General features: G+C 42.1%; 1 protein-coding gene across 2 annotated transcripts; it reads right to left on the minus strand.

Annotated features, from left to right (window-relative positions):
• Positions 1 to 6441: 6441 nt before the first annotated feature.
• LOC139548945 (NF-kappa-B inhibitor zeta) lies at positions 6442 to 24628 on the minus strand. 2 transcript variants are annotated; one of them, XM_071358924.1, is made up of 11 exons: positions 24341 to 24628; positions 24027 to 24255; positions 22658 to 22779; positions 22522 to 22546; positions 21930 to 21976; positions 20955 to 21796; positions 19354 to 19459; positions 11454 to 11600; positions 11125 to 11185; positions 9289 to 9452; positions 6442 to 8309 (listed from the first exon to the last, which is right to left on the minus strand). In XM_071358924.1, exons 2-11 carry the CDS (start codon positions 24244 to 24246, stop codon positions 8292 to 8294), a joined length of 1752 nt encoding a protein of 583 aa, XP_071215025.1. In that variant the 5' UTR covers positions 24247 to 24255; positions 24341 to 24628; the 3' UTR covers positions 6442 to 8291. The 2 variants fall into 2 exon arrangements, with proteins under 2 accessions (XP_071215025.1, XP_071215024.1); XM_071358923.1 differs by having other exon boundaries at positions 24027 to 24628.
• Between the last annotated feature and the right edge of the window lie 366 nt (positions 24629 to 24994).

Consider the following 24994-nt stretch of genomic DNA (forward strand, 5'->3'; position numbering starts at 1 on the left):
TAACACAAACACAATTTCTGTAATGCTTGCAAACAGTCACTACATTATTAGGAGATCACACTCTCTAGTGTAAAGTCAGGGAGGAAAACATAGAAAGGGTCAGTTATACATACATACTGAACATACGTACATAGATACATACAAACATACATACATCAACAATCTGTTGGTCTCATAGTTCTACATAACGGTCAATCCAACAATTATGACTGGAATGAAGCTAAAGTACTAATCTACTGCATACCCAGAGGCCGAAGGCACACTGAGGAAGACTGGTATCTGTCTCTTGGAGTGACAACAGAAGTTCCCAATCTCATCAACCACCACTAGGAGGGTGTGCGAAACCTCTCCATATCCATACTACATGGGCCTCTGAAAGTATGAGGCAATCTTACACAATTCTTGCAGATCAGAGTTAGAAGAGGGAGTCGCTGGAATGAATAAAAATGTTTATCTTGCTCTAGTGCTTCACTGTCTTCTCACAGGGTGGTTGAGTGATATCCTCTTCTGTTTTGTGATTCAATTTGTATTGATAGTATAGCACATTTGGAGGTTCATTCAGTTACACTTGCAGTTAGATCAGTAAAGATTATACATTTTATCATTGTGAAAAATAATACATTGTTCACATGATCAAATGGACAGAAACTTGAACAGAATTTAAAAAAAATCAGGGCAGTAATTCATGTCTTCACCACAGGATGTTCAGCTCAGCGTTGAAGACTCTCAGAAGTGTGACTATAGATGTGAATTGCAGCCATACCACCATGTATCCCACTGCTGGCATTCCCCTGAAACACGGTTCGGCCTGCTTGATCCTTGGATGGGAGACCAGATGCTGCTGAAGGTGATGTTGGAGTGACAGTAGGGGGCACTCTTCCTTCTGGTTCAAGGACATCTCATTGTCCCAGGGCAGTGAGGGCCAGGGGCACGACTCTGTACAAGATATCATTCATCAGATAAGATATTAAGATAAAATCCTGTTCTCTGTGGTCTCTATGGTCACCCAGGTGGGTGCTACACATTGGTAATGGAAGGGATGAGTTAAGCCCCATATAATGTAAAGTGCTTTGAACATCTAGAAAAGTGTTGTATAACTTAAATAATGCCTTATCAAAGCATCCTATGTATTCTCTGTAATGTTTCTGCGGGTGTCAGTCACTGTTTCAGTGAGCCACATGGGTTTAGAAATGTCGCACAAACATCAAACTTTCTCAGACCACTATCACTGAAAAAAAATACAAACACAACATGCTACAATTTCAAATATTTTACTGAGTTACAGTTCATTTAAGGAAATCAGTCAATATAAATAAATTCATCAGGCCCTAATCTATGGATTTTACATGATTGGGCAGGGGCACAGCCATAGGCCCACCCACTTGGGAGCCAGGCCCACCCACTGAAACAAGGTACCAACACTTTACAAGTTGCGTTTATATTTTTGTTCAGTATATGCTTTGCATGGAAAGTATTCAAGAGGCCTTGAACATACAGTGTATGTGTTTTTAGAGTTTTGTATTGTCTTTTATGTCTACCTACACTGTACAAAAAATATAAAACGCAACATGTAAAGTGTTGGTCCCATGTTTCATGAGCTGAAATATAAGATACAAGAAATGTTCCTAAAGAATTTGTATTTCTCAAATTTTGCCCAAAAAAATTTCAGCCCTGTTAGTGAACATTTATCTTTTGCCAAGATAATCCATCCACCTGACAGGTGTGGCATATCAAGAAGCTGTCACGGCCGTCGAATGAAGTGGATCAAAGCGCAGCGTTGTGAGCGTACATATTCCTTTTATTTAGGATGACGCCGACAAAAACAATAAACAATACAAACACAACCGTGAAGCTTAAGGCTAGTGTCACAAACAAAGACAGCTTCCCACACTGAAAGGAGGGAAAAGGGCTACCTAAGTATGGTTCCAAATCAGAGACAACGATAGACAGCTCTCCCTGATTGAGAACCATACCCGGCAAAGACATAGAAATAGAAAATGATAGAAAACAAAAACATAGAATGCTCACCCCAAATCACACCCTGACCAAACCAAATAGAGACATAAAAAGGCTCTAAGGTCAGGGCGTGACAGAAGCGGATTAAACAGCATGATCATTGCACAGGCCACTCTAAAATGTGCAGTTTTGTCACACAACACAATGCCACAGATGTCTCAAGTTTTGAGGGAGTGTGCAATTGGCATGCTGACTGGAGGAATGTCCACCAGAGCTGTTGCCAGAGAATTACATTTTCATAAGCCGGCTCCAACGCTGTTTTAGAGAATTTGGCACTACGTCCAACCAGCCTCACAACCGCAGACCACGTGTAACCACGCCAACCCAGGAGATCCACATCCGCTTCTTCATCTGCGGGATCATCTGAGACCAGCCACCGGACAGCTGATGAAATTGTGGGTTTGCATAACTGAAGAATTTCTGCACAACTGTCCAAAACCATCTCAGGAAAGCTGATCTGTGTGCTTGTCATCCTCACCAGGGTCTTGACCTGACTGCAGTTGGGCGTACTAAACGACTTCAGTGGGAAAATGCTCACCTTTGATGGCCTCTGGCACGCTGGAGAAGTGTGCTCTTCAAGGATGCATCCTGGTTTCAACTGTACTGGGCAGATGTCAGACGTATGGCGTTGTGTGGACAAGCGGTTTACTTATGCCAACGTTGTGAACAGAGTGCTCTTTGATGGCGGTGGGGTTAAGGTATAGGCAGGCATAAACTACGGACAACGAACACAATTGCATTTTATCGATGGCAATTTGAATGCACAGAGATACCGTGACGAGATGAGATGAGGCCCATTGTCGGGGCATTCATCTGCCACCATCACCTCATGTTTCAGCATGATAATGCACGGCCCCATGGTGTACACAAATCTGTACTCAATTCCTGGAAGCTGAAAATGTCTCAGTTCCTCCATGGCCTGCATACTCACCAGACATGTCACCCATTGAGCATGTTTGAGATGCTCTGGATCGATGTGTACGACAGCATGTTCCATTTCCCGCCAATATCCAGCAACTTCACACAGCCATTGAAGAGGAGTGGGACAACATTCCACAATCAACAGCCTGATCAACTGCGAAGGAGATGTGTTGCGCTGCATGAGGCGGTCACACCTGATACTGACTGGTTTTCTGATCCATACTACTACCATTTTTTAAAGGTATCTGTGACCAACAGATGCATATCTGTACCCAGTCATGTGAAATCCATAGATTAGGGCATAATTTATTTATTTCAATTGACTGATTTCCATATATGCATCGAGTTTATGCAGCTATTCTGGTACAGACATTTGTGTTATTAACCTTTATTTAACTAGGAAAGTCAGTTAAGAACAAATTGTTACTTACAATGACGGCCTACACCGGCCAAACCCGGACAACGCTAGGCCAACTGTGCGCCACTCTATGGGACTCCCAATCACAGCCAGTTGTGATACACCCTGGATTTGAACCAGGAGGTCTGTAGTGACACCTCTAGCACTGAGAGGCAGTGCCTTAGACCGCTGTGCCACTCGGGAGCACGATATACTCCGACAAAACCTACAGGTGATACTGGACCTGTTTAAGTGCCTTACAGTCAGCTCCATTGTGAATAATTTCAAGGCACCTGGTTACAACCTGGTCTCAGAGCATTTCATATTATTCTGTACGTAAATCTGAGACACTTGTTAGTTTCGTATTGTACGTTTTGCAAATTTGTAACATATAATACGAATTGTAATTTGCAACATGTCATTCGAAATGAGTGACGGAGATCAACATATTAATACATACCATACGAAACGTAACATTTCATACTAAATGGAGTGTCTCGGATTTACATACAGAATAATACAAAATGCTGAGACCAGGTTGCGTGAATGAAAATGTAAGCTTGCGAGATCATGTTGGAACACTGTCATCATCAGACTGAAACAAGGCGTAGTCCTCAGGTAAAATTGCTTTTAATCTTTAATAAAGGTCATGGGAAAGTGGTATACATGAATCAACTTAATAAGGGGCTGTGCACCAGCTATGTGGCCATTCAGGACCAGTGCACCACCAGAAACATCTTATACACTCAGGCATCACTAAACCCAAAGATGTGAGTGACAGCCTATCATTTTGCTCAACAACCCTCCTCCCGCAAGACTAAAACAAATGTATAGCTGCTTGCATTCCTATCAGTTTTCAGCTTATTCGTTGATCAACAAAGCCTTAAGACAACCAGTTTAAATTAGAATTGCACACAAATACAGAAATAACGAACATGGATGGCTATATTAGCCTGACTATTGTTACTGAATCCTAATCTCATCCCCAGCCCGCTCTCTCTCTGTTGACCTGGAGCCTGGGGACGAGGTTAGCTGAATCCTAACCTGAGATCTGTGTGTTTATCTTGATTATTTTAGTTTGAAAATCTCCAATCAATTCCAAAGGTCTGAGTTGTGCATATATCTCATTCAAAAAAACATGTTTCCATTATATTGATCAATGTATACAAATACATATAAAACATTACATACCAAACACCAGAATACAGATAATGTTATATTTATAGTGGGATAAAATAGTTACTTTACAGGTGTAGGATCTTCATTTGTTCCCCCTGTTGCAGGAAAAGTAAATTGTGTAGTGTATTTAGGTTTAAAAAGGATTCTGAAGTTTGTCCTTTATACTTCGAAATGTTTCTTTATAAACAATGTATCCCTTCATACATTTCCATTCATTATAATCCACATCATAATTCCCATTTCCTGTCGATGCAGGACTATTTTCCTGCTGTAGCAAACTGGCTAAAATTAAGATCCTACATCTGCACATTCATGCCAGGGGTTGAATTGGGGATTGTTGAGCTCTATCACCATATGTTAGTAGACAGGATAGAGTCTAAATTGCATATATTCCATAGAAATCAGGGACATTTCCACCACATACAGTGGGGAGAACAAGTATTTGATACACTGCCGATTTTGCAGGTTTTCCTACTTACAAAGCATGTAGAGGTCTGTAATTTTTATCATAGGTACACTTCAACTGTGAGAGACGGAATCTAAAACAAAAATCCCGAAAATCACATTGTATGATTTTTAAGTAATTAATTAGCATTTTATTGCATGACATAAGTATTTGATACATCAGAAAAGCAGAACTTAATATTTAGTACAGAAACCTTTGTTTGCAATTACAGAGATCATACGTTTCCTGTAGTTCTTGACCAGGTTTGCACACACTGCAGCAGGGATTTTGGCCCACTCCTCCATACAGACCTTCTCCAGATCCTTCAGGTTTCGGGGCTGTCGCTGGGCAATACGGACTTTCAGCTCCCTCCAAAGATTTTCTATTGGGTTCAGGTCTGGAGACTGGCTAGGCCACTCCGGGACCTTGAGATGCTTCTTACGGAGCCACTCCTTAGTTGCCCTGGCTGTGTGTTGCGGGTCGTTGTCATGCTGGAAGACCCAGCCACGACCCATCTTCAATGCTCTTACTGAGGGAAGGAGGTTGTTGGCCAAGATCTCGCGATACATGGCCCCATCCATCCTCCCCTCAATACGGTGCAGTCGTCCTGTCCCCTTTGCAGAAAAGCATCCCCAAAGAATGATGTTTCCACCTCCATGCTTCACGATTGGGATGGTGTTCTTGGGGCTGTACTCATCCTTCTTCTTCCTCCAAACACGGCGAGTGGAGTTTAGACCAAAAAGCTCTATTTTTGTCTCATCAGACCACATGACCTTCACCCATTCCTCCTCTGGATCATCCAGATGGTCATTGGCAAACTTCAGACGGGCCTGGACATGCGCTGGCTTGAGCAGGGGGACCTTGCGTGCGCTGCAGTATTTTAATCCATGACGGCGTAATGTGTTACTAATGGTTTTCTTTGAGACTGTGGTCCCAGCTCTCTTCAGGTCATTGACCAGGTCCTGCCGTGTAGTTCTGGGCTGATCCCTCACCTTCCTCATGATCATTGATGCCCCACGAGGTGAGATCTTGCATGGAGCCCCAGACCGAGGATGATTGACAGTCATCTTGAACTTCTACCATTTTCTAATAATTGCGCCAACAGTTGTTGCCTTCTCACCAAGCTGCTTGCCTATTGTCCTGTAGCCCATCCCAGCCTTGTGCAGGTCTACAATTTTATCCCTGATGTCCTTACACAGCTCTCTGGTCTTGGCCATTGTGGAGAGGTTGGAGTCTGTTTGATTGAGTGTGTGGACAGGTGTCTTTTATACAGGTAACGAGTTCAAACAGGTGCAGTTAATACAGGTAATGAGTGGAGAACAGGAGGGCTTCTTAAAGAAAAACTAACAGGTCTGTGAGAGCCGGAATTCTTACTGGTTGGTAGGTGATCAAATACTTATGTCATGCAATAAAATGCAAATGAATTACTTAAAAATCATACAATGTGATTTTCTGGATTTTTGTTTTAGATTCCGTCTCTCACAGTTGAAGTGTACCTATGATAAAAATTACAGACCTCTACATGCTTTGTAAGTAGGAAAACCTGCAGAATCGGCAGTGTATCAAATACTTGTTCTCCCCACTGTACATAGTCCCAATTCATCCCCTGTTAAAGCGCTACATGTACGAAACAATAACAATAATAAAACCGTAATAGAAAAAAATTAAGGGTTTTCATGAACTTCATATGAATGCTGTGAACCCCAAGGCCATACAACTCCTACTAAAAGTACCAGCCAATACGGCTCCTACTCTCTTTGCGCCACATCTTTCACTACTTCTACCACAACTCCTATGATTGCTGTTGCAGCCACAGCTACATTGCTACTGCAGCCGCACAACACTACAATTACTACTAGCCCTACCATAAAACTTTAACAAAAATGCATGTCAAATAAAATTCCTACACCACTACAACTACTATATGTGTAATAAAAATGACTAACAACTATACCATTACAACTATAAGAAAAAAAGTGCACATAAAAACTGCTTTAAATAGTTGGAGCTGAAATGAAGCTAGCTACATCACAACCATTATTTACAAAAACAACACCATGCAAACCACCAAATATTTTTAAGTGAAGAAATTAGGTCCTTTCAGGGACTAATAAAATGCTATCGTATCGAAAGTATGCGGTATACAGCCATCATATTAATGGGATTATAAAATGCCAAAGGATTTAGTCAAAGAATTCAGGGTTAACACCCAAGCTCCACCATAAAAACAACAAAGATCAGTCATTCATGGTTGTACTAGTGGACCAGTTCACCTGACCGCCCTCTGTACGTACTGTCATCAATACAAAAAGAGCAATGCCGACTTACTGTGTGAAATAAAGAGCAAACTTTTTGGTTCATAGTAAATAATATTTTGTGAATGTCTTTAAGATATATATATTTTTTAAATGACACTTCACTACAATTTCAAAAACCTGTAACCACACACATTGCCACAAGCCTTGAATGTGTCTAGTACGAGATGACCATCTTGGTAAAATAACGCGACACCAGACAAAAGTGTATAACAAAGCAGTAAAATGCTAATTCTTTGTCTCCTGTGGAAATGCCACAAAGTACAATGTGGTTTGATTTAAGCCAATGAATGTGCCTGTTCCCCTACTTTTTTTGTTTTGCACTTGCAATAACCCTCTCCATCAGCTGAGACCAACTTATGGATTGCACCTTTAACGTACAATCAACATATAGGCCTATACACATATGAATATTGTTGATAACCTTGGTATTCATTACAGAATAAAAATATACACACACACCCATACACACGTATAATAAAGTTTTCAACCGTGTAACAACATGTTGGCGACTTGGTGTCTACTTTCCGGCCAAACTAGCTGCTTTGAACATTATCACTTTCCCTCCAAGACGTGAGTATGAAATAATTCGTCTTCCTTGTTGTATTACATACAACACCAATAACACATTCACCAAATAACATTGAGCTTAACTTGCATTAACATTTTGTTACTTTAATGTAACAAACAGTGGAAGTTTCACAGAAACCAGCTAATGTGCAACCAAAGTCTTAACGCAAGCCACAAAAACACTCAATTTACAATTGTGTTTCAGCTTACATAAAACTTTGGATGCTTTACATAAGACTTGTACCTTGCCATGAAGAAAGCCTCTCACTTTAAAGCCACGTAACAAAGAGATAGGTAATTAAAGGCTTTCTAAACCACATTGGCCTTTCTCCAAGACAAGTTCAAGCTTGTAACAACTCAGAAACATTAACTGTCAGTTCTCTGGCATGCCTTGCTTGGCAGATGCACACATAATTTCATAAGGAACAGCTGTGTGGATGGACACCATCTAAGTCACGTAGTTCCCCTAAGAAAGAGATAAACAACAAATTAGAACCATAAATCTAATAGATTCTGGAAACTATTAATTTCATCGAGGACCCTATTAAATCAAACTGTAACCAAATCAAACTGTGTTTGATACATCAAAAACACAATTATTTTAGTACAGCAAGAAATTACATTTACATTTGTGTGTTCAATAAAACAGCGTGAAACAAAGACAAACTAAAATGTACAGTACTGTAAATAAGGCCTCTTTTTGTCTACAGCCCCCCCCTTGGAAATCATATGAAAAATACTGAACAAGTTAATTAAGAAGTAGCTCACGTTACTGGGTCGGGAGACCACTCCTTGCATGAACTTGTAGGACTCCATTTTGCTTCCACTTTATTTGCATTCTCCCCCCACATTCTCCCCACACCTGCTGTCTCTAACTCTGACTGATCGGCTATGAAAAGCCAACTGACATTTACTCCTGAGGTGCTGACCTACAATCACTGTGATTATTATTATTTGACCCCACTGGTCATCTATGAATGTTTGAACATCGCGTTCATGAACTGTTATAATCTCCACCCGGCACAGCCAGAAGAGGACTGGCCACCCCTCAGAGCCTGGTTCCCCTCTAGGTTTCTTCCTAGGTTCCTGCCTTTCTAGAGAGGTTTTCCTATCCACCAAGCTTCTACATCTACATTGCTTACTGTTTAGGGTTTTAGGCTGGGTTTCTGTATAGCACTTTGTGACATCGGCTGATGTGAAAGGGCTTTATAAATACATTTGATTGATTATCCTGAGGGAGAGTAGTTGACAGCATTTTAATCTCCTGCGCTTTAAGGCTTAACTCTGTCAAGTAAACAGAGCATGAATGGTTATTGAAGTACTCCAGTATCTGTATATTTGTGTGGATTCGTTCAAACTTAACACATTCTTAGCTTAGTCACTTAAACACATTATGACTTCCAAATGGAAAACTTTAGCCGCCTATATTATAGGGAGACACTGACCAGAGTGTGATGGTAGCTTCCCATTTGCAGCAGACACCCCAGTGTCTCCATCATCTGCTCCTTGCGCAGTGTGTGGAGTCTCATCTGACTAGGGGCCACACTTCTCTCCAGCTCTCGCACGGTGACGTTCAGAGCCACTGCTGCACACTGAAACACACTGAGTCCTGACCGCAATACACACCAAGCACAGACATGAGGCATTGTAGAATAAGACCAACCACCCAAAACCTATCAAAGTATGTAAGGCAAAGGGGAATTTATCACTGTACGAAACATGGGTTATGACAATGACATTGTGGTCATGGATTTTTCAATGTACAGTGCCTTCAGAAAGTATTCCACTTGACCACTTGACATTTTCCACATTTTACAGCCTGAATTCTAAATGTATTAAATTGAGATTGTTTGTGACTGGCCTACACACAATACCCGATAAAGTCAAAGTGGAACAATATTTGGGGACATTCTTACAAATTATTTACAAATTAAAAGCTCAAATGTCTTGAGGGAGGTTTTCCAATACCTTGCAAAGAAGGGCACCTTTTGGTAGATGGGTAAAAATAAACAAAAGCAGACATTATTATGAAGTTATTAATTACACTTTGGATGGTGTATCAAAACACCCAGTCACTGCAAAGACACAGGCGTCCTTCCTAACTCAGTTGCCGGAGAAGAATGAAACCGCTAGAGACAGTGAATGCTCCTGAGAGGCAGAGTTACAGTTGTGATTTAAATCTGCTTGAAAATCTATGGCAAAACTTCAAAATCAACAACCAATTTCACAGAATTTTAAGAATTTTGAAGAGAACATTGGGTATATATATTGTACAATCCAGGTGTGCAAAGCTCTTAAGAGACTTACAGAGAAAGACTAACAGCTATAATTGCTGCCAAAGGTCATTCTAACATGTACTGACTCATTTGCAAAAAAATTCTAAAAACATGTTTTCACCTTGTCATTACGGGGTATTGTGTGTAGATGGGTGACAAAATATGTAATAAGTCAAGGGGGGTGAATACTTTCTGAAGGCACTGTATATACTGTAAATCTAAAATCATCAACTTCTTTGATATGAATATAACCAGCTGAATAGGCTAGCATTACTGTTCCTTGTTGACCCCTCAGGTAGTATATTGAATGAGCATTCCTGAAGGGACAGTTCATTCTAAACTAAATGTTTTCATACCTCAAAAGTGGTCTTTTGTTAAGATAAGTCCATATTCCAGGACATTGTGTAGATCCAGCTTATGCCTCAGTCCCAAATGAATGGAAAATATAAAGACTATCATTTCATGATTTTATTCTGCGCTTATCTTTTCCATTCATTTGTGGTTGAGGCATTTAGCTCTATCTGCACAACTAATGCCGTGGGATGTGGATTCATCTTGACATTTGAGTACTTTTGAGTTCTGAATCATATGACAAACTTTCATTTTGGAGTGAACTATCCCTTTAAAAAGATCCAAATATGCAGAAATCGCTCTGCCATTCCGTGGTTGCTAAAATTCAGTTTATGTAACAAAACAAGCAATTGTACCATCTAAACCTCTGTGAAATATCTTCGCAAACACAAAATATTGTCTTTTCAGCTGTTTGAAGCAGGCGTACAAAACCGAAAGTAAAAGATGCAAAAACTAAACTTAAGAACGGGAAGCACAGAAATAGAGCACATAGAACAGATCAACCATTTCTTAGACTTACTTTCAATGAGAATGACAGATCTATAACTCACCAAAAAGTGACATATTGCAGCTTTAAATATAAGACTTACATTAAGAGTTTTTTTTAAACGGAAGGTTCTGAATAGGCTATGAGAACAAGAAAGCCAAACATACCATAATTATCTGTAGCTTCGACATCTACATAAATTCCTTCTTTCATCATATTTTTCAGAACCTAAAAGAAGAAATATGTATGCCATTAGACACCATAAGATCTTGCTGAGGTTCAGGGTATCAATTTCATTGAGGGAACTAACCAAACCTGACAAACTGGGTTGTGAAGGTGATGCAGTAGGCTTACATGAATCATAATGACAGGGTAGCACGTTAAAATGAAACTTTTAAAGTACCTCCTAAAAATACTTTAAATACTATTTGAAGCTAACCTTTAAAGAGCTCAGCTCACAGAACAGGTTTGGCCTGTCAGTATTGGCTATACTTACCTCCAGAACTTGAATGTATCCATTCTCGACACTGAGGTGCAGGCAGGTCTTTCCACTCCTGTCCTTCTCGTTCACACTGGCACCAAGGTGAATCAGATCAGCCACCATCAGGTGTTGGTTCTTTTGGGCAGCCAGGTGAAGTGCAGTCTGGGAACAGAAGTCAGGGGCTTAATCAACCAGCGTTGCCAGGTTGAGCTAAACATTTTAAACCAAAGACCTCAGAAAACCCACCCACAAGGCCTGAAAATGAGCCAATTTTTTTCAGCAATGGAGGAGTTGCCACATTTATCCATGAAACCCTTTTTCCATAACGTTATTCAGCGAATTAAGAGGGAATATCTACGTAATTTTTAGGCTAAGAAGCAAAATTAGTTTTTCCATCAATATAATAATTTTTGCAAGTTTAAGAATGTTGAGAATGTTGCAAGAGAAAATAAATCGCCCTTATTAAACTCTCCAGATCATTTTCCATCAACGGATGTCGATTTAAATTGTTTTGACTGCTATAATTAAAAGGCCCTAGGAGGTGTGGTATATGGCCAATATACCAAGGCTAAGGGCTGTTCTTTGGACTGTTCTTAGCCATGGTATATTGGCCATATACCACAAACCCCTGAGGAGCGTTATTGCTATTATAAACTGGTTAATACACTGCTCAAAAAAAATAAAGGGAACAGTAAAATAACACATCCTAGATCTGAATGAATGAAATATTCTTATTAAATACTTTTTTCTTTACATAGTTGAATGTGCTGACAACAAAATCACACAAAAATTATCAATGGAAATCAAATGTATCAACCCATGGAGGTCTGGATTTGGAGTAACACTCAAAATTAAAGTGGAAAACCACACTACAGGCTGATCCAACTTTGATGTAATGTCCTTAAAACAAGTCAAAATGAGGCTCAGTAGTGTGTGTGGCCTCCACGTGCCTGTATGACCTCCCTACAACGCCTGGGCATGCTCCTGATGAGGTGGCGGATGGTCTCCTGAGGGATCTCCTCCCAGACCTGGACTAAAGCATCCACCAACTCCTGGACAGTCTGTGGTGCAACGTGGCGTTGGTGGATGGAGCGAGACATGATGTCCCAGATGTGCTCAATTGGATTCAGGTCTGGGACTGGCCCGCCCGTTCCCATAGCATCAATGCCTTCCTCTTGCAGGAACTGCTGACACACTCCAGCCACATGAGGTCTAGCATTGTCTTGCATTAGGAGGAACCCAGGGCCAACCGCACCAGCATATGGTCTCACAAGGGGTCTGAGGATCTCATCTTGGTACCTAATGGCAGTCAGGCTACCTCTGGCGAGCCCATGGAGGGCTATGCGGCCCCCCAAAGAAATGCCACCCCACACCATGACTGACCCACCGCCAAACCGGTCATACTGGAGGATGTCGCAGGCAGCAGAACGTTCTCCACGGCGTTTCCAGACTTTCACGTCTGTCACATGTGCTCAGTGTGAACCTGCTTTCATCTGTGAAGAGCACAGGGCGCCAGTGGCGAATTTTCCAATCTTGGTGTTCTCTGGCAAATGCCAAACGTCCTGCACGGTGTTGGGCTGTAAGCACAACCCCCACCTGTGGACGTCGGGCCCTCATACCACCCTCATGGAGTCTGTTTCTGACCGTTTGAGCAGACACATGCACATTTGTGGCCTGCTGGAGGTCATTTTGCAGGGCTCTGGCAGTGCTCCTCCTTGCACAAAGGCGGAGGTAGCAGTCCTGCTGCTGGGTTGTTGCCCTCCTACGGCCTCCTCCACGTCTCCTGATGTACTGGCCTGTCTCCTGGTAGCGCCTCCATGCTCTGGACACTACGCTGACAGACACAGCAAACCTTCTTGCCACAGCTCGCATTGATGTGCCATCATGGATGAGCTGCACTACCTGAGCCACCTGTGTGGGTTGTAGACTCCGTCTCATGCTACCACTAGAGTGAAAGCACCGCCAGCATTCAAAAGTGACCAAAACATCAGCCAGGAAGCATAGGAACTGAGAAGTGGTCTGTGGTCACCACCTGCAGAACCACTCCTTTATAGGCAATTAGCAAGACACCCCCAATAATTTCCACCTGTTGTCTATTCCATTTGCACAACAGCATGTGAAATTTATTGTCAATCAGTGTTGCTTCCTAAGTGGACAGTTTGATTTCACAGAAGTGTGATTGACTTGGAGTTACATTGTGTTGTTTAAGTGTTCCCTTTATTTTTTTGAGCAGTGTATATAATGCGCTGAACTAGATGGCTGCTGTTTTACGGGCTCCTAAACAACTATGCATTTTTTTACTTTTTTTGCATTGTTTGTAACTCATTTTGTACATAATAATGTTGCTGCTACGGTCTCTTAAGACCAAAAAGAGCTTCTGTACATCAGAACAGCGATTACTCACCTCAACCTGGACAAAGAATTTTTCTTTAATGAGTCGGATATACTGCTTTGTCGAGACAAGGCCCAAATCCCCGTCATCAGCGTGAAGAAAAGACGGAGAAAAGGGGGGAGGAGGGCGGGGTGCCGTGTAAGAATTTGCCCGACGAGTAGGTAAACCACAACTACCCTTGGTATTATTGGCCAATGTGCAATCATTGGAAAACAAACTGGACAATCTACAATTAAGACTATCCTACCAACTGGACATTAAAAACTGTAATAACTTATGTTTCACCGAGACGTGGCTGAACGACGACACTGATAATATAGAGCTGGCTGGCTTCTCCGTGTATCGGCAGGACAGAGTAGCTACGGCTGACGAGGGGCGGGGGTGTGTGTCTACTTGTCAATAACTGCTAATGCGCAATGTCTAATATTAACGAAGTCTTGAGGTATTGCTCGCCTGAGGTAGAATATCTCATGATAAACTGACCACACTATCTACCAAGAGAGTTCTCATCTCTCACCTACAGTCATTTTCCACTGCTTTGTCACCGTTATATCAGTTCTAGCACGTTAACCTGTTCCATGGAAAAGGGGGTCTCCATAATGACTAATCTATATAGCCTACCTACCTAAATTCTGCTCTGGCTCCTTGACTCAGCTGCAGCACACTAGTACTCTCAACGCACACACACCCCTCTGGCCCTCCCCACCATTCACTCACTCAGTAACAACCTGCTCACTGCCTGATAGTCAGCAGCAGCAGGTTACAGTTATATATATATATATATATATATACAGTGGGGAGAACAAGTATTTGATACACTGCCGATTTTGCAGGTTTTCCTACTTACAAAGCATGTAGAGGTCTGTAATTTTTATCATAGGTACACTTCAACTGTGAGAGACGGAATCTAAAACAAAAATCCAGAAAATCACATTGTATGATTTTTAAATAATTAATTTGCATTTTATTGCATGACATAAGTATTTGATCACCTACCAACCAGTAAGAATTCCGGCTCTCACAGACCTGTTAGTTTTTCTTTAAGAAGCCCTCCTGTTCTCCACTCATTACCTGTATTAACTGCACCTGTTTGAACTCGTTACCTGTATAAAAGACACCTGTCCACACACTCAATCAAACAGATTCCAACCTCTCCACAATGGCCAAGACCAGAGAGCTGTGTAAGGACATCAGGGATAAAATTGTAGACCTGCACAAGGCTGGGATGGGCTACAGGACAATAGGCAAGCAGCTTGGTGAGAAGGAAACAACTGTTGGCGCAATTATTAGAAAATGGAAGAAGTTCAAGATGACGGTCAATCACCCTCGGTCTGGGGCTCCATGCAAGATTTCACCTCGTGGGGCATCAATGATCATGAGGAAGGTGAGGGATCAGCCCAGAACTACACGGCAGGACCTGGTCAATGACCTGAAGAGAGCTGGGACCACAGTCTCAAAGAAAACCATTAGTAACACACTACGCCGTCATGGATTAAAATCCTGCAGCGCACGCAAGGTCCCCCTGCTTAAGCCAGTGCATGTCCAGGCCCGTCTGAAGTTTGCCAATGACCATCTGGATGATCCAGAGGAGGAATGGGAGAAGGTCATGTGGTCTGATGAGACAAAAATAGAGCTTTTTGGTCTAACTCCACTCGCCGTGTTTGGAGGAAGAAGAAGTATGAGTACAACCCCAAGAACACCATCCCAACCGTGAAGCATGGAGGTGGAAACATCATTCTTTGGGGATGCTTTTCTGCAAAGGGGACAGGACGACTGCACCGTATTGAGGGGAGGATGGATGGGGCCATGTATCGCGAGATCTTGGCCAACAACCTCCTTCCCTCAGTAAGAGCATTGAAGATGGGTCGTGGCTGGGTCTTCCAGCATGACAACGACACGAAGCACACAGCCATGGCAACTAAGGAGTGGCTCCGTAAGAAGCATCTCAAGGTCCTGGAGTGGCCTAGCCAGTCTCCAGACCTGAACCCAATAGAAAATCTTTGGAGGGAGCTGAAACTCCGTATTGCCCAGCGACAGCCCCGAAACCTGAAGGATCTGGAGAAGATCTGTAGGGAGGAGTGGGCCAAAATCCCTGCTGCAGTGTGTGCAAACCTAGTCAAGAACTACAGGAAACGTATGATCTCTGTAATTGCAAACAAAGGTTTCTGTACCAAATATTAAGTTCTGCTTTTCTGATGTATCAAATACTTATGTCATGCAATAAAATGCAAATTAATTACTTAAAAATCATACAATGTGATTTTCTGGATTTTTGTTTTAGATTCCGTCTCTCATAGTTGAAGTGTACCTATGATAAAAAGTACAGACCTCTACATGCTTTGTAAGTAGGAAAACCTGCAAAATCGGCAGTGTATCAAATACTTGTTCTCCCCACTGTATATACATATATATTTTTTTTAAGAGAAATGCCATGGCGGCCGCGGTCCAATTTAGAAGTAGTCCAAAACGCTGCGACCTGCAACCAATACATTTTCACCCGCGACAGTTTTCAAAGTAGCTCAATTTGGACGGAAAACTACAAACATGGCAATCCTGTAATCAACTCTTTGACCGTCTTATGTTTTGATTGGACAGCAATCCTGACGTGGCTTAAGCTATTTGAGCTTTATCACTGATTGCATACAGTAGTGCTGAGCGATAAGTGGTGCTGAGTGATTACATTTCTGTAAATCTTCAGTTTATAAACAACTAATTGACCGACGTCGGTTCAATTATTTGAATTCCATTTTGATCTGTTTTTTTTCCTGTTAGCTCGATGTGCAGTTTTTGTAGAGACAAATCAGATCAAGCCCGAACTGTGAGATGTAGAGCGCCAGCTTGTCTGGTCTGTTCGGACCAGACACGGAAAGAAGAGAGAACGCACAAGAGGGACAGAGAGGTACAGTGCCCCTTCCATTTTTAAATGTTTTATTATGTTACAGCCTTATTCTAAAATGGATTAAAGAAAACCTTTTCCACATCAATCTATACACAATACCCCATAACGACAAAGCGAAAACAGGTTATTCGATTTGTTTGCAAAGGTCCCCAAGAACACAGTGCCCTACAGCATTTTTAAATGAACAAACGGGGGAGAAGGGTCTTGGTCAGGGAAGTGACAAAGAACCCGATGGGCACTCTGACAGAGCTCCAGAGTCCCTACGGTGAAGCATGGTGGTGGCAGCATCATGCTGTGGGAATGTTTTTCAGCGGCAGGGACTGGCAAACTAGTCAGGATCGAGGGAAAGATGAACGGGGCAAAGTACAGAGAGATCCTTGATGAAAGCCTACTCCAGAGCGCTCAGGACATCAGACTGGGGCGAAGGTTCACCTTCCAATAGAACAACGACCCTAAGCACACAGCCAAGACAACGCAGGAGTGGCTTCAGGACAAGTTTCTGAATGTCCTTCAAATCAAATTGTATTTGTCACATGCGCCAAATACACCAGGTCTAGACCTTACCGTGAAATACTTACTTACAGCCCTTAAAAGCAACAATGCAGTTAAGAAAATATTTACAAAATAAACAAAGTAAAAATAATAATAAAAAGTAACAATAAAATAACAGTCAAGGTAATTTGTACATGTAGGTAGGGGTAAAATGACTATGTATAGATAATAAACAGCGAGTAGCAGCAGTGTAAAAACAATGGGGGGGGGGGGTGGGGGGCTAAGCAAATAGTCCAGGTGGCGATTTGAATAATTGTTCAGCAGTCTTATGGCTTGGGGGTAGAAGCTGTTAAGGAGCCTTTTGGACCTAGAATTGGCGCTACGGTACCGATGCCGTGCGGTAGCAGAGAGAGCAGTCTATGACTTGGGTGACTGGAGTCTTTGACAATATTTTGGGCCTTCCTCTGACACCGCCTAGTATATAAGTCCTGGATGGCAAGACGCTTGGCCCCAGTGATGTACTAGGCTGTACGCACTACCCTCTGTAGTGCCTTACGGTCGGATGCCGAGCAGTTGCCATACCAGGTGGTGATGCAACCGGTCAGGATGCTCACGTTGGTGCAGCTGTAGAACTTTTTGAGGATCTGGGGATCCATGTCAAATCTTTTCAGTCTCCTGAGGGGGAAAAGGCATTGTCGTGCCCTCTTTATGACTTTCTTGGTGTGTTTGGACCATGATAGTTTGTTGGTGGTGTGGACACCAAGGAACTTGAAACTCTCGACCAGCTCCACTACAGCCCCGTCGGAGTGAATGGGGGTGTGTTCGGCCCTCCTTTTTCTGTAGTCCACAATCATCTCCTTTGTCTTGCTCACGTTGAGGGAGAGTTTGTTGTCCTGGCACAACACTGCCAGGTCTCTGACCTCCTCCCTATAGGCTGTCCCATCATTGTCAGTGATCAGGCCTACCACCGCTGTGTCGTCAGCAAACTTAATGATGGTGTTGGAGTCGTGCTTGGCCACAGAGTCGTGGGTGAACTGGGTGTACGGGAGGGGACTAAGCACGCACTCCTGAGAGGCCCCCGTGTTGAGGATCAGCATGGCAGATGTATTGTTGCCTACCCTTACCACCTTGGGGCGGCCTGTCAGGAAGTCCAGGATCCAGTTGCAGAGGAAAGTGTTTAGTCCCAGGGTCCTTAGCTTAGTGATTAGCTCTGTGGGAATTATGGTGTTGAATGCTGAGCTGTACTCAATGAACAGCATTCCTTTTGTGTGTAGTGTGATTGAGATGGCATAATCTGTTGATCTGTTGGGGCGGTATGCGAATTGGTGTGGGTCTAGGGTTTACGGGATGATGGTGTTGGTGTGAGCCATGACCAGCCTTTAAAAGCACTTCATGGCTACTGACGTGAGTGCTACGGGCGGTGCCAGTTGGTCCGCGCATGCTCTGAGTACACGTCCAGGTAAGGTCTTGCTCACATCGGCTACAGAGAATGTGATCACTCAGTCGTCCAGAACAGCTGGTGCTCTCATGCATGCTTCAGTGTTGCTTGCCTCGAAGCGAGCATAAAATGCATTTAGCCTGTCTGGTAGGCTCACGTCACTGGGCAGCTCGCGGCTTGTTTTGCCTTTGTAGCCCGTAATAGTTTGCAAGCCCTGCCACATCCGACGAGCGTCAGAGCCTGTGTAGTAGGATTCAATCTTAGTCCTGTATTGACACTTTAATGTTTTGTCTGAGGGCATAGCAGGAGTTCGAAATTATGACTTGGAATTAAATAATAGTCATCAAATAAAACAAATATTTTCTTAAAGTAATGTGAATAAACGAGGGTTAATAAGTGATAAGCAGTAAATGGGCAGTCACTACCATAATGGGACTTTTATTAATTATTTTATTCTGTGTTAAAGCATTCAACCCACATAATGCCTAGTGCATTTAATGTCTAAACTAAAAAAGTAAATTGAAATCGAAAACCGTGATTATTTTTGAATAATCTAACAGAAACCGTACCAACCTCAAAAAGCACTAATCGCTCAGCAGTAGTATACAGTTGCTTCAAAGTTATCTGAACGTCTGAATGAATCTGAACAACCAGAAAACAATTTAAGTCATGCTATATTTTTCATTTGATTTACCTTTCCCTCTGAGTCTTTGACATCCAGCCTATTCAGAGCTGCCATCCTTCTGGCAATCACATATCCCAGGGCCCTCTTGCCTTGACCCACAGCTCTGTGGAGAGCTCTAAAGAAAGAAGCAATAAACGTATTTATAGTGTACTCACATAAATGTCACTGTGAGTTTGAATGGTTAACAACATGAATGCATTAAAGTGCATTTTAACATGAATGTACTCGATGATAGATAGCAGCATGTCAATCGTACATCAACAATGTGGGAATTTTGTTTTGTGCTGTGATGGCCAATGATAATTCAGCCTGATTCGAATCAGTGGTAGCTTGAAAGTAATAATACTTTTTTTTCATTATCAATTATATCAAGAACATGACATTTCACAGCAAAATGTATATTAGATTGCTGTGTTTGTCACTAAAGTCAGCCATTCAAACAATTATTTGTCTACTGTCCTCCTATATCAACATTGGTCATGGATTTTCAGTCATTGTTTACTTTTCGTGCAATTTCAGCCAACGCCCCATGAGTCATGATGATATAGTACATTATGAGGAAATTTCTTCAGAACATTGTTACAGGATTTTCCATTTATATTTTGAGGTTGGACATTAGCACATGGGGCACATCGATTGGTGTCCATCTCTGTGCTGGCTTGTCCATCTCCTTAGTCGGAAGGTGTTTCACCAGTGCTGTTCCAGGTGATATTTAGAGTGGCTGGCCCAGTGCTCCAGTTGTTTTGAGAGATGTGGCGGGTTAACACCTTTAATTGGCTTTCCCTATTTGATTTCTAGACAAACAATCCTTTATCTGATCTTCCATGTTTTCGTTTTGCTCCACTTTTTGGTTTGCTTCCTGTCTTTAAGTTTGGTGTGGGTTTTTCTTTTGTTTGCCTCTTGGGAAAATTTAGTGGCACTCATGGTGGGTGTATTTTAGGTCCCAGTTGTTGTTGCTAGTCAACTTTCAGTGGACACCCCCATGAGTGTCTTTCAGAACCCCTCCTAAAACCCCACCTATTCGTCAATGACTCTTTGTTAGTTCCCCCTTCTGTTTGAGCGACAATTTTTGGTTTTCTTGCTGGGGAACGTAACAACACTAACACTTAACTGCTGCCTATTAGATACCCTCAGTATGTCTTGGCATCATTTGGTGTTTGTGAATTATTGTAGGAAAACTAATATGTCTGTAACAGGTTACTGTTTATCTTTGGACAACAAATATCTCATTAAATTACTACAAAGCATCCATTCACCATAATGTCACATACAGGCTCTGTACACTGCCTTTAATGACAAACTGAGTGATACCATCTCACATTTCTGTCTGAAACTCCATAACATTCGGGCTATTATACTGCTATAGCCTCCCGGGGTATACAATTTAAATCAACAGTTGGTGTAACTACGATGTACTAGCACTGTCTGCAAGCACTGATACAGTATCAGACACATGTACCCTTTTCACACTATTGTGCCGACCTGAACCGCACTGTGCTAGTTTCCAGCACTGTTCCAACCTCTGGTGGATGCCTAACAAGACCAGGCTACAGCTCAGCAAGGCTCAGTAATACGAAAAGGCTAAAATATAAATTGTGATTCCAACTTACGTCCTTCCGTTCCTGTCTGTGGCCAGAACCTCTGTGTCAGAGACCCCCGTCAGTAAGCTCTCCTCCCTCTGGAGCTGGTTCCAGAAGTATGCTGTGCTGTTCCAACTCTGGCCCATGTAGCTGAGCCAATGTGGGCTAAAGCTATCCTGGGACTGGGGGCTAAAGCTATCCTGGGACTGGGGGCTAAAGCTATCCTGGCACTGGGGGCTAAAGCTATCCTGGCACTGGGGGCTAAAGCTATCCTGGCACTGGGGGCTAAAGCTATCCTGGCACTGGGGGCTAAAGCTATCCTGGCACTGGGGGCTAAAGCTATCCTGGCACTGGGGGCTAAAGCTATCCTGGCACTGGGGGCTAAAGCTATCCTGGCACTGGGGGCTAAAGCTATCCTGGTAGTCACTACCTCCATCCTGACCTAGCTCATAGCTGGAGGACAGGGGGCTAGCAAAGACCGAATATTGGGGAGATGGCACTTGACATTCACTGGTGCTGCTGGGGGAGTAAGTCATATATGAATCTGGACTGGGCATCATATTGTCGGATTCGTCGTTGATACACCGTCCTTGGGAGTTCAGCGGAGGAACACTAGTGTTGTGATTGTCTGCAGAGCGGGACATACAGTAGTTTGTGGCTTGTTGTGGCATCTTGTTTTCCTGACTGAACTTCATTGAGTGACTATGCTGGAGTTGCTCTGGACTATTCCATGGTTGCACGTTGGGCTCTGGGCTGTAATCAGGTGACTCAGACGTGTTAGACTGGCTGTATGGCTTGCTGGCTTTGAGATCCTCCTCCAATACCTCCACTATTATGGCGAGTTCCTCCAGGCTCTTTGTAGGTTGTTTTCTCTGAAACACAGCGGGCACACATAATAAGTATGCAGTGTTGAGTGCTGAGCCGTCCATGTTAGAGCAAGGCACACCTGGTGAAATGTGAAAAGACATGTAGGCTTATTCATATAATGTACTGTAAATCACTCACCTTGCTACTTCTGCGATCTCTATTGGCATTTACCCGTTTCTTCTCTCCTGTGAAGAATATAAGGAATTTTGATAGCAGGTTTCATGAAGTTGACAGTATCTTTGCTGTTGCATGCCCTTACCCACAACATAAATGCTTGTGTAATAGTACATCATTGTTGTTGTGACAGTTTTCAGTGTTATTTATGTTCATATTGTAATGATGAAATTCAGTAACACGTTTTAACTTGTATTGTTAGAAATCAGTATCCTACAAGTCTCTTTTTCAAAATGGCTGTGATATACTGTATTATTATGAAACAATACTAAGATGTAAAATATGCGTATGTCTTACTACTAATTGATGTGTACATCATTATGCATTATATCCATAGGCTTTAAGTAAAGTCTTGACTACATTTTATAAATGTGAACAGCGTGTGATCAGCCTCACCCAATACCAAGCACTTTATGACTCAATGTTTGCAGAAGGTAAACAACCCTAATTCCAGAGCAGAACAAGACACACTTTTGAGGAGACTGCCAGAAGTGTTAAATCTTGGTTATAGGCCAAGAACATAAGCATAATAGAATTTGGAGGAGTTTTTTCTAACCTTTCAATGCCTTGCCGCAGTTGCCCTGTAGAGAGACGTAAAGGATAAACTGTGAATATGTCAAAACATCTAACTGGGGAATGTGGAAATTATCTTCCAAGCAATTTAGCCACAGTGAATATACAGTATGTCATACCTGGATATTTTTGGGGTCCATTCCCTTCGCTATGCGAATCTTATTAAGCATGTCTCTCACAGGCATTTTGACCCTGACTCCCAGGTACCTTTTCTCACCGTCATAGTTGGAGCGTTTTGGACCTGATGAATAAAACCATGTTGCAACAGAAAGCAATTGATTTGTGAATTCAGACAGCCTAAAAAGAAACATGATATCTGATGATCATATTATCCTAAAATGTATCACTCATTCCAAAAAGAAAGGCCTAAAATATGACTTAATGTAATTTACAAAAATGTATCACATGTACTGTATGAAACATATAGATTGCACAGCACAGTATATAAACAACCAACAGTATGAGCCTTGCTTGTTGTAAGACAATATAAAGGCTCATACATGCTTATAACAAGTTATAAAGCATTATACCTGGATGTGCAGCCTGCTCTCATAGACTACACGTAACATAGTAAACTTATTTCGGCAACACTCAAATTGGTTGCATAAGACAGGCTACTAGCAACCCAAAGGTCGCGTGTTCGAATCTCATCACTGACAACTTTAGCATTTTAGGTAATTAGCAACTTTTCAAATACTTACTACTTTTAGATACTTTGCAACTACTTAGCATGTAAGCTAGCCCTTCCCCTAACCATAAACCTTTTAGCTAATGGGGGAGGCAGGTAGCCTAGCGGTTAGAGCGTTGGGGCAGTAACCGACAGGTTGCTAGATCGAATCCCCAAGCTGACAAGGTAAAAATCTGTTGTTCTGCCCCTGACCAAGGCAGTTAACCCACTGTTCCTAGGCTGTAATTGAAAATAAGAATTTGTTCTTAACTGACTTGCTAGTTAAATAAAGTTTAAATTAAAATGTTTAAAAACTAACTCCTAAACTTAATCCTAACCCCTAGCCCGCTAGCTAACATTAGCATTATCCATAACGAATTGGAATTCGTAACACATCATATATCTTGCAAATTCGTAACGCATTGTACGTATTGTAATTCTTACCATTTTGTAAGTTTAGGAAATTTGCAAACATATCATACGAATTGTAATTCATAAATTAAATCCACATATTAATACATACCATACGAAACGTAACATATCATGTCATACTAAATGGACTGTCTTGGATTTCGTACAGAATAATACACATGCTCTGAGACCAGGTTGGGATGTAAGGTGTTACCAAAAGGGCTTTTGTATTGCACCTTTTAGTCTAATGTAGACTACTCAACACAAGTTGACGCATAGAAGTGCTCATTCTCATTTTCAGTAAGGTTGTGATATAAAACATTTATACATGTCAACTTCTTAAATTATGATATTTGGCTAGATAATAACATTTGATTATACAAGGAAGGCATTCACTAAATTGTGCTGACCTGTCAAAGAAGAGTTCCTTTTTGAAGGCCCATTCCCGTCGTCCAAACTTGTCAGGATACCTCCATTTTGGGAATTTGGCCCCTCCGCGTAGCTGGCAGGTTCTCCTGGCATAGGTGAGTCGTAACTCCTAAACAGCTCGTTTCCAATGTCCCATTTCCCCTCAAAAGCATGGATGCATTCACTGCCCGCGTTCTCCTTACTTTTATATCGCCCACGCATCTCGCTCCCCTTTGCAGCAGTGGGGTAATGTATTAGTTGGAAACAAAATCAAACGGGAAACTCTCAAGATATTGAAACAAACAAGACTGTTTACCTGGGAGTCATAGAGTGTAAATACCAGCGTTCAACGTCTGTTTTGTCTGAAATCCCTCAGTGGGGCGGTAGCCTGCCCTACACGAAGCACCTGGTGGAGCGAATTATAAATTGCTCTTAACACCTGTTTTTCAGGTCAGTGGGCGGCAGGTAGCCTAGCAGTTAAAGCTTTGGGCTATTAACTAAAAAGTCCCTGGTTTGAATAAACCACGTGATAACATCTGTCGACGTGCTCTTGAGCAAGGCACTTAACTGTAATTTGCTCCTTGGGCAGCTTACTACTATGACTGACCCTGTAAAACAACACATTTATATGACTTTATATACTGGGTGGTTCGAGCCCTGAATGCTGATTGGCTGAAAGCCGTGGTATATCAGACCAAATACTATGGGTATACTGCTCTAATTACATTGGTAACCAGTTTATAATAGCAATAAGGCACCTTCGGGGTTTGTGATATATGGCCGCGTTGTGTTGTGCACAAAAATAGCCCTTAGTCGTGGTATATTGGCCATATTTTTTATTTTACCTTTATTTAACTAGGCAAGTTAGTTAAGAACAAATTCTTGTTTTCAATGACTGCCTAGGAACAGTGGGTTAACTGCCTGTTCAGGGGCAGAACGACAGATTTGTCGTTCACTAGGCTACCCTGCC

The sequence above is a fragment of the Salvelinus alpinus genome, chromosome 22 (assembly GCF_045679555.1).
Source record: "Salvelinus alpinus chromosome 22, SLU_Salpinus.1, whole genome shotgun sequence".
In the NCBI taxonomy this organism is placed as follows: Eukaryota; Metazoa; Chordata; class Actinopteri; order Salmoniformes; family Salmonidae; genus Salvelinus; species Salvelinus alpinus.

Bases quoted from the DNA above. Each gene is read 5' to 3' on its own strand.
- LOC139548945 (XM_071358924.1), bottom strand. From the start codon at position 24,246: ATGCGTGGGCGATATAAAAGTAAGGAGAACGCGGGCAGTGAATGCATC. The intron at 22,547-22,657 runs GTATGACATACT...GTCTCTCTACAG, and splicing joins TGGACCCCAAAAATATCCAG to GGCAACTGCGGCAAGGCATT. The intron at 11,601-19,353 runs GTAAATCAAATG...TTCTGTTCCCAG, and splicing joins TCAAAGACTCAGAGGGAAAG to ACTGCACTTCACCTGGCTGC.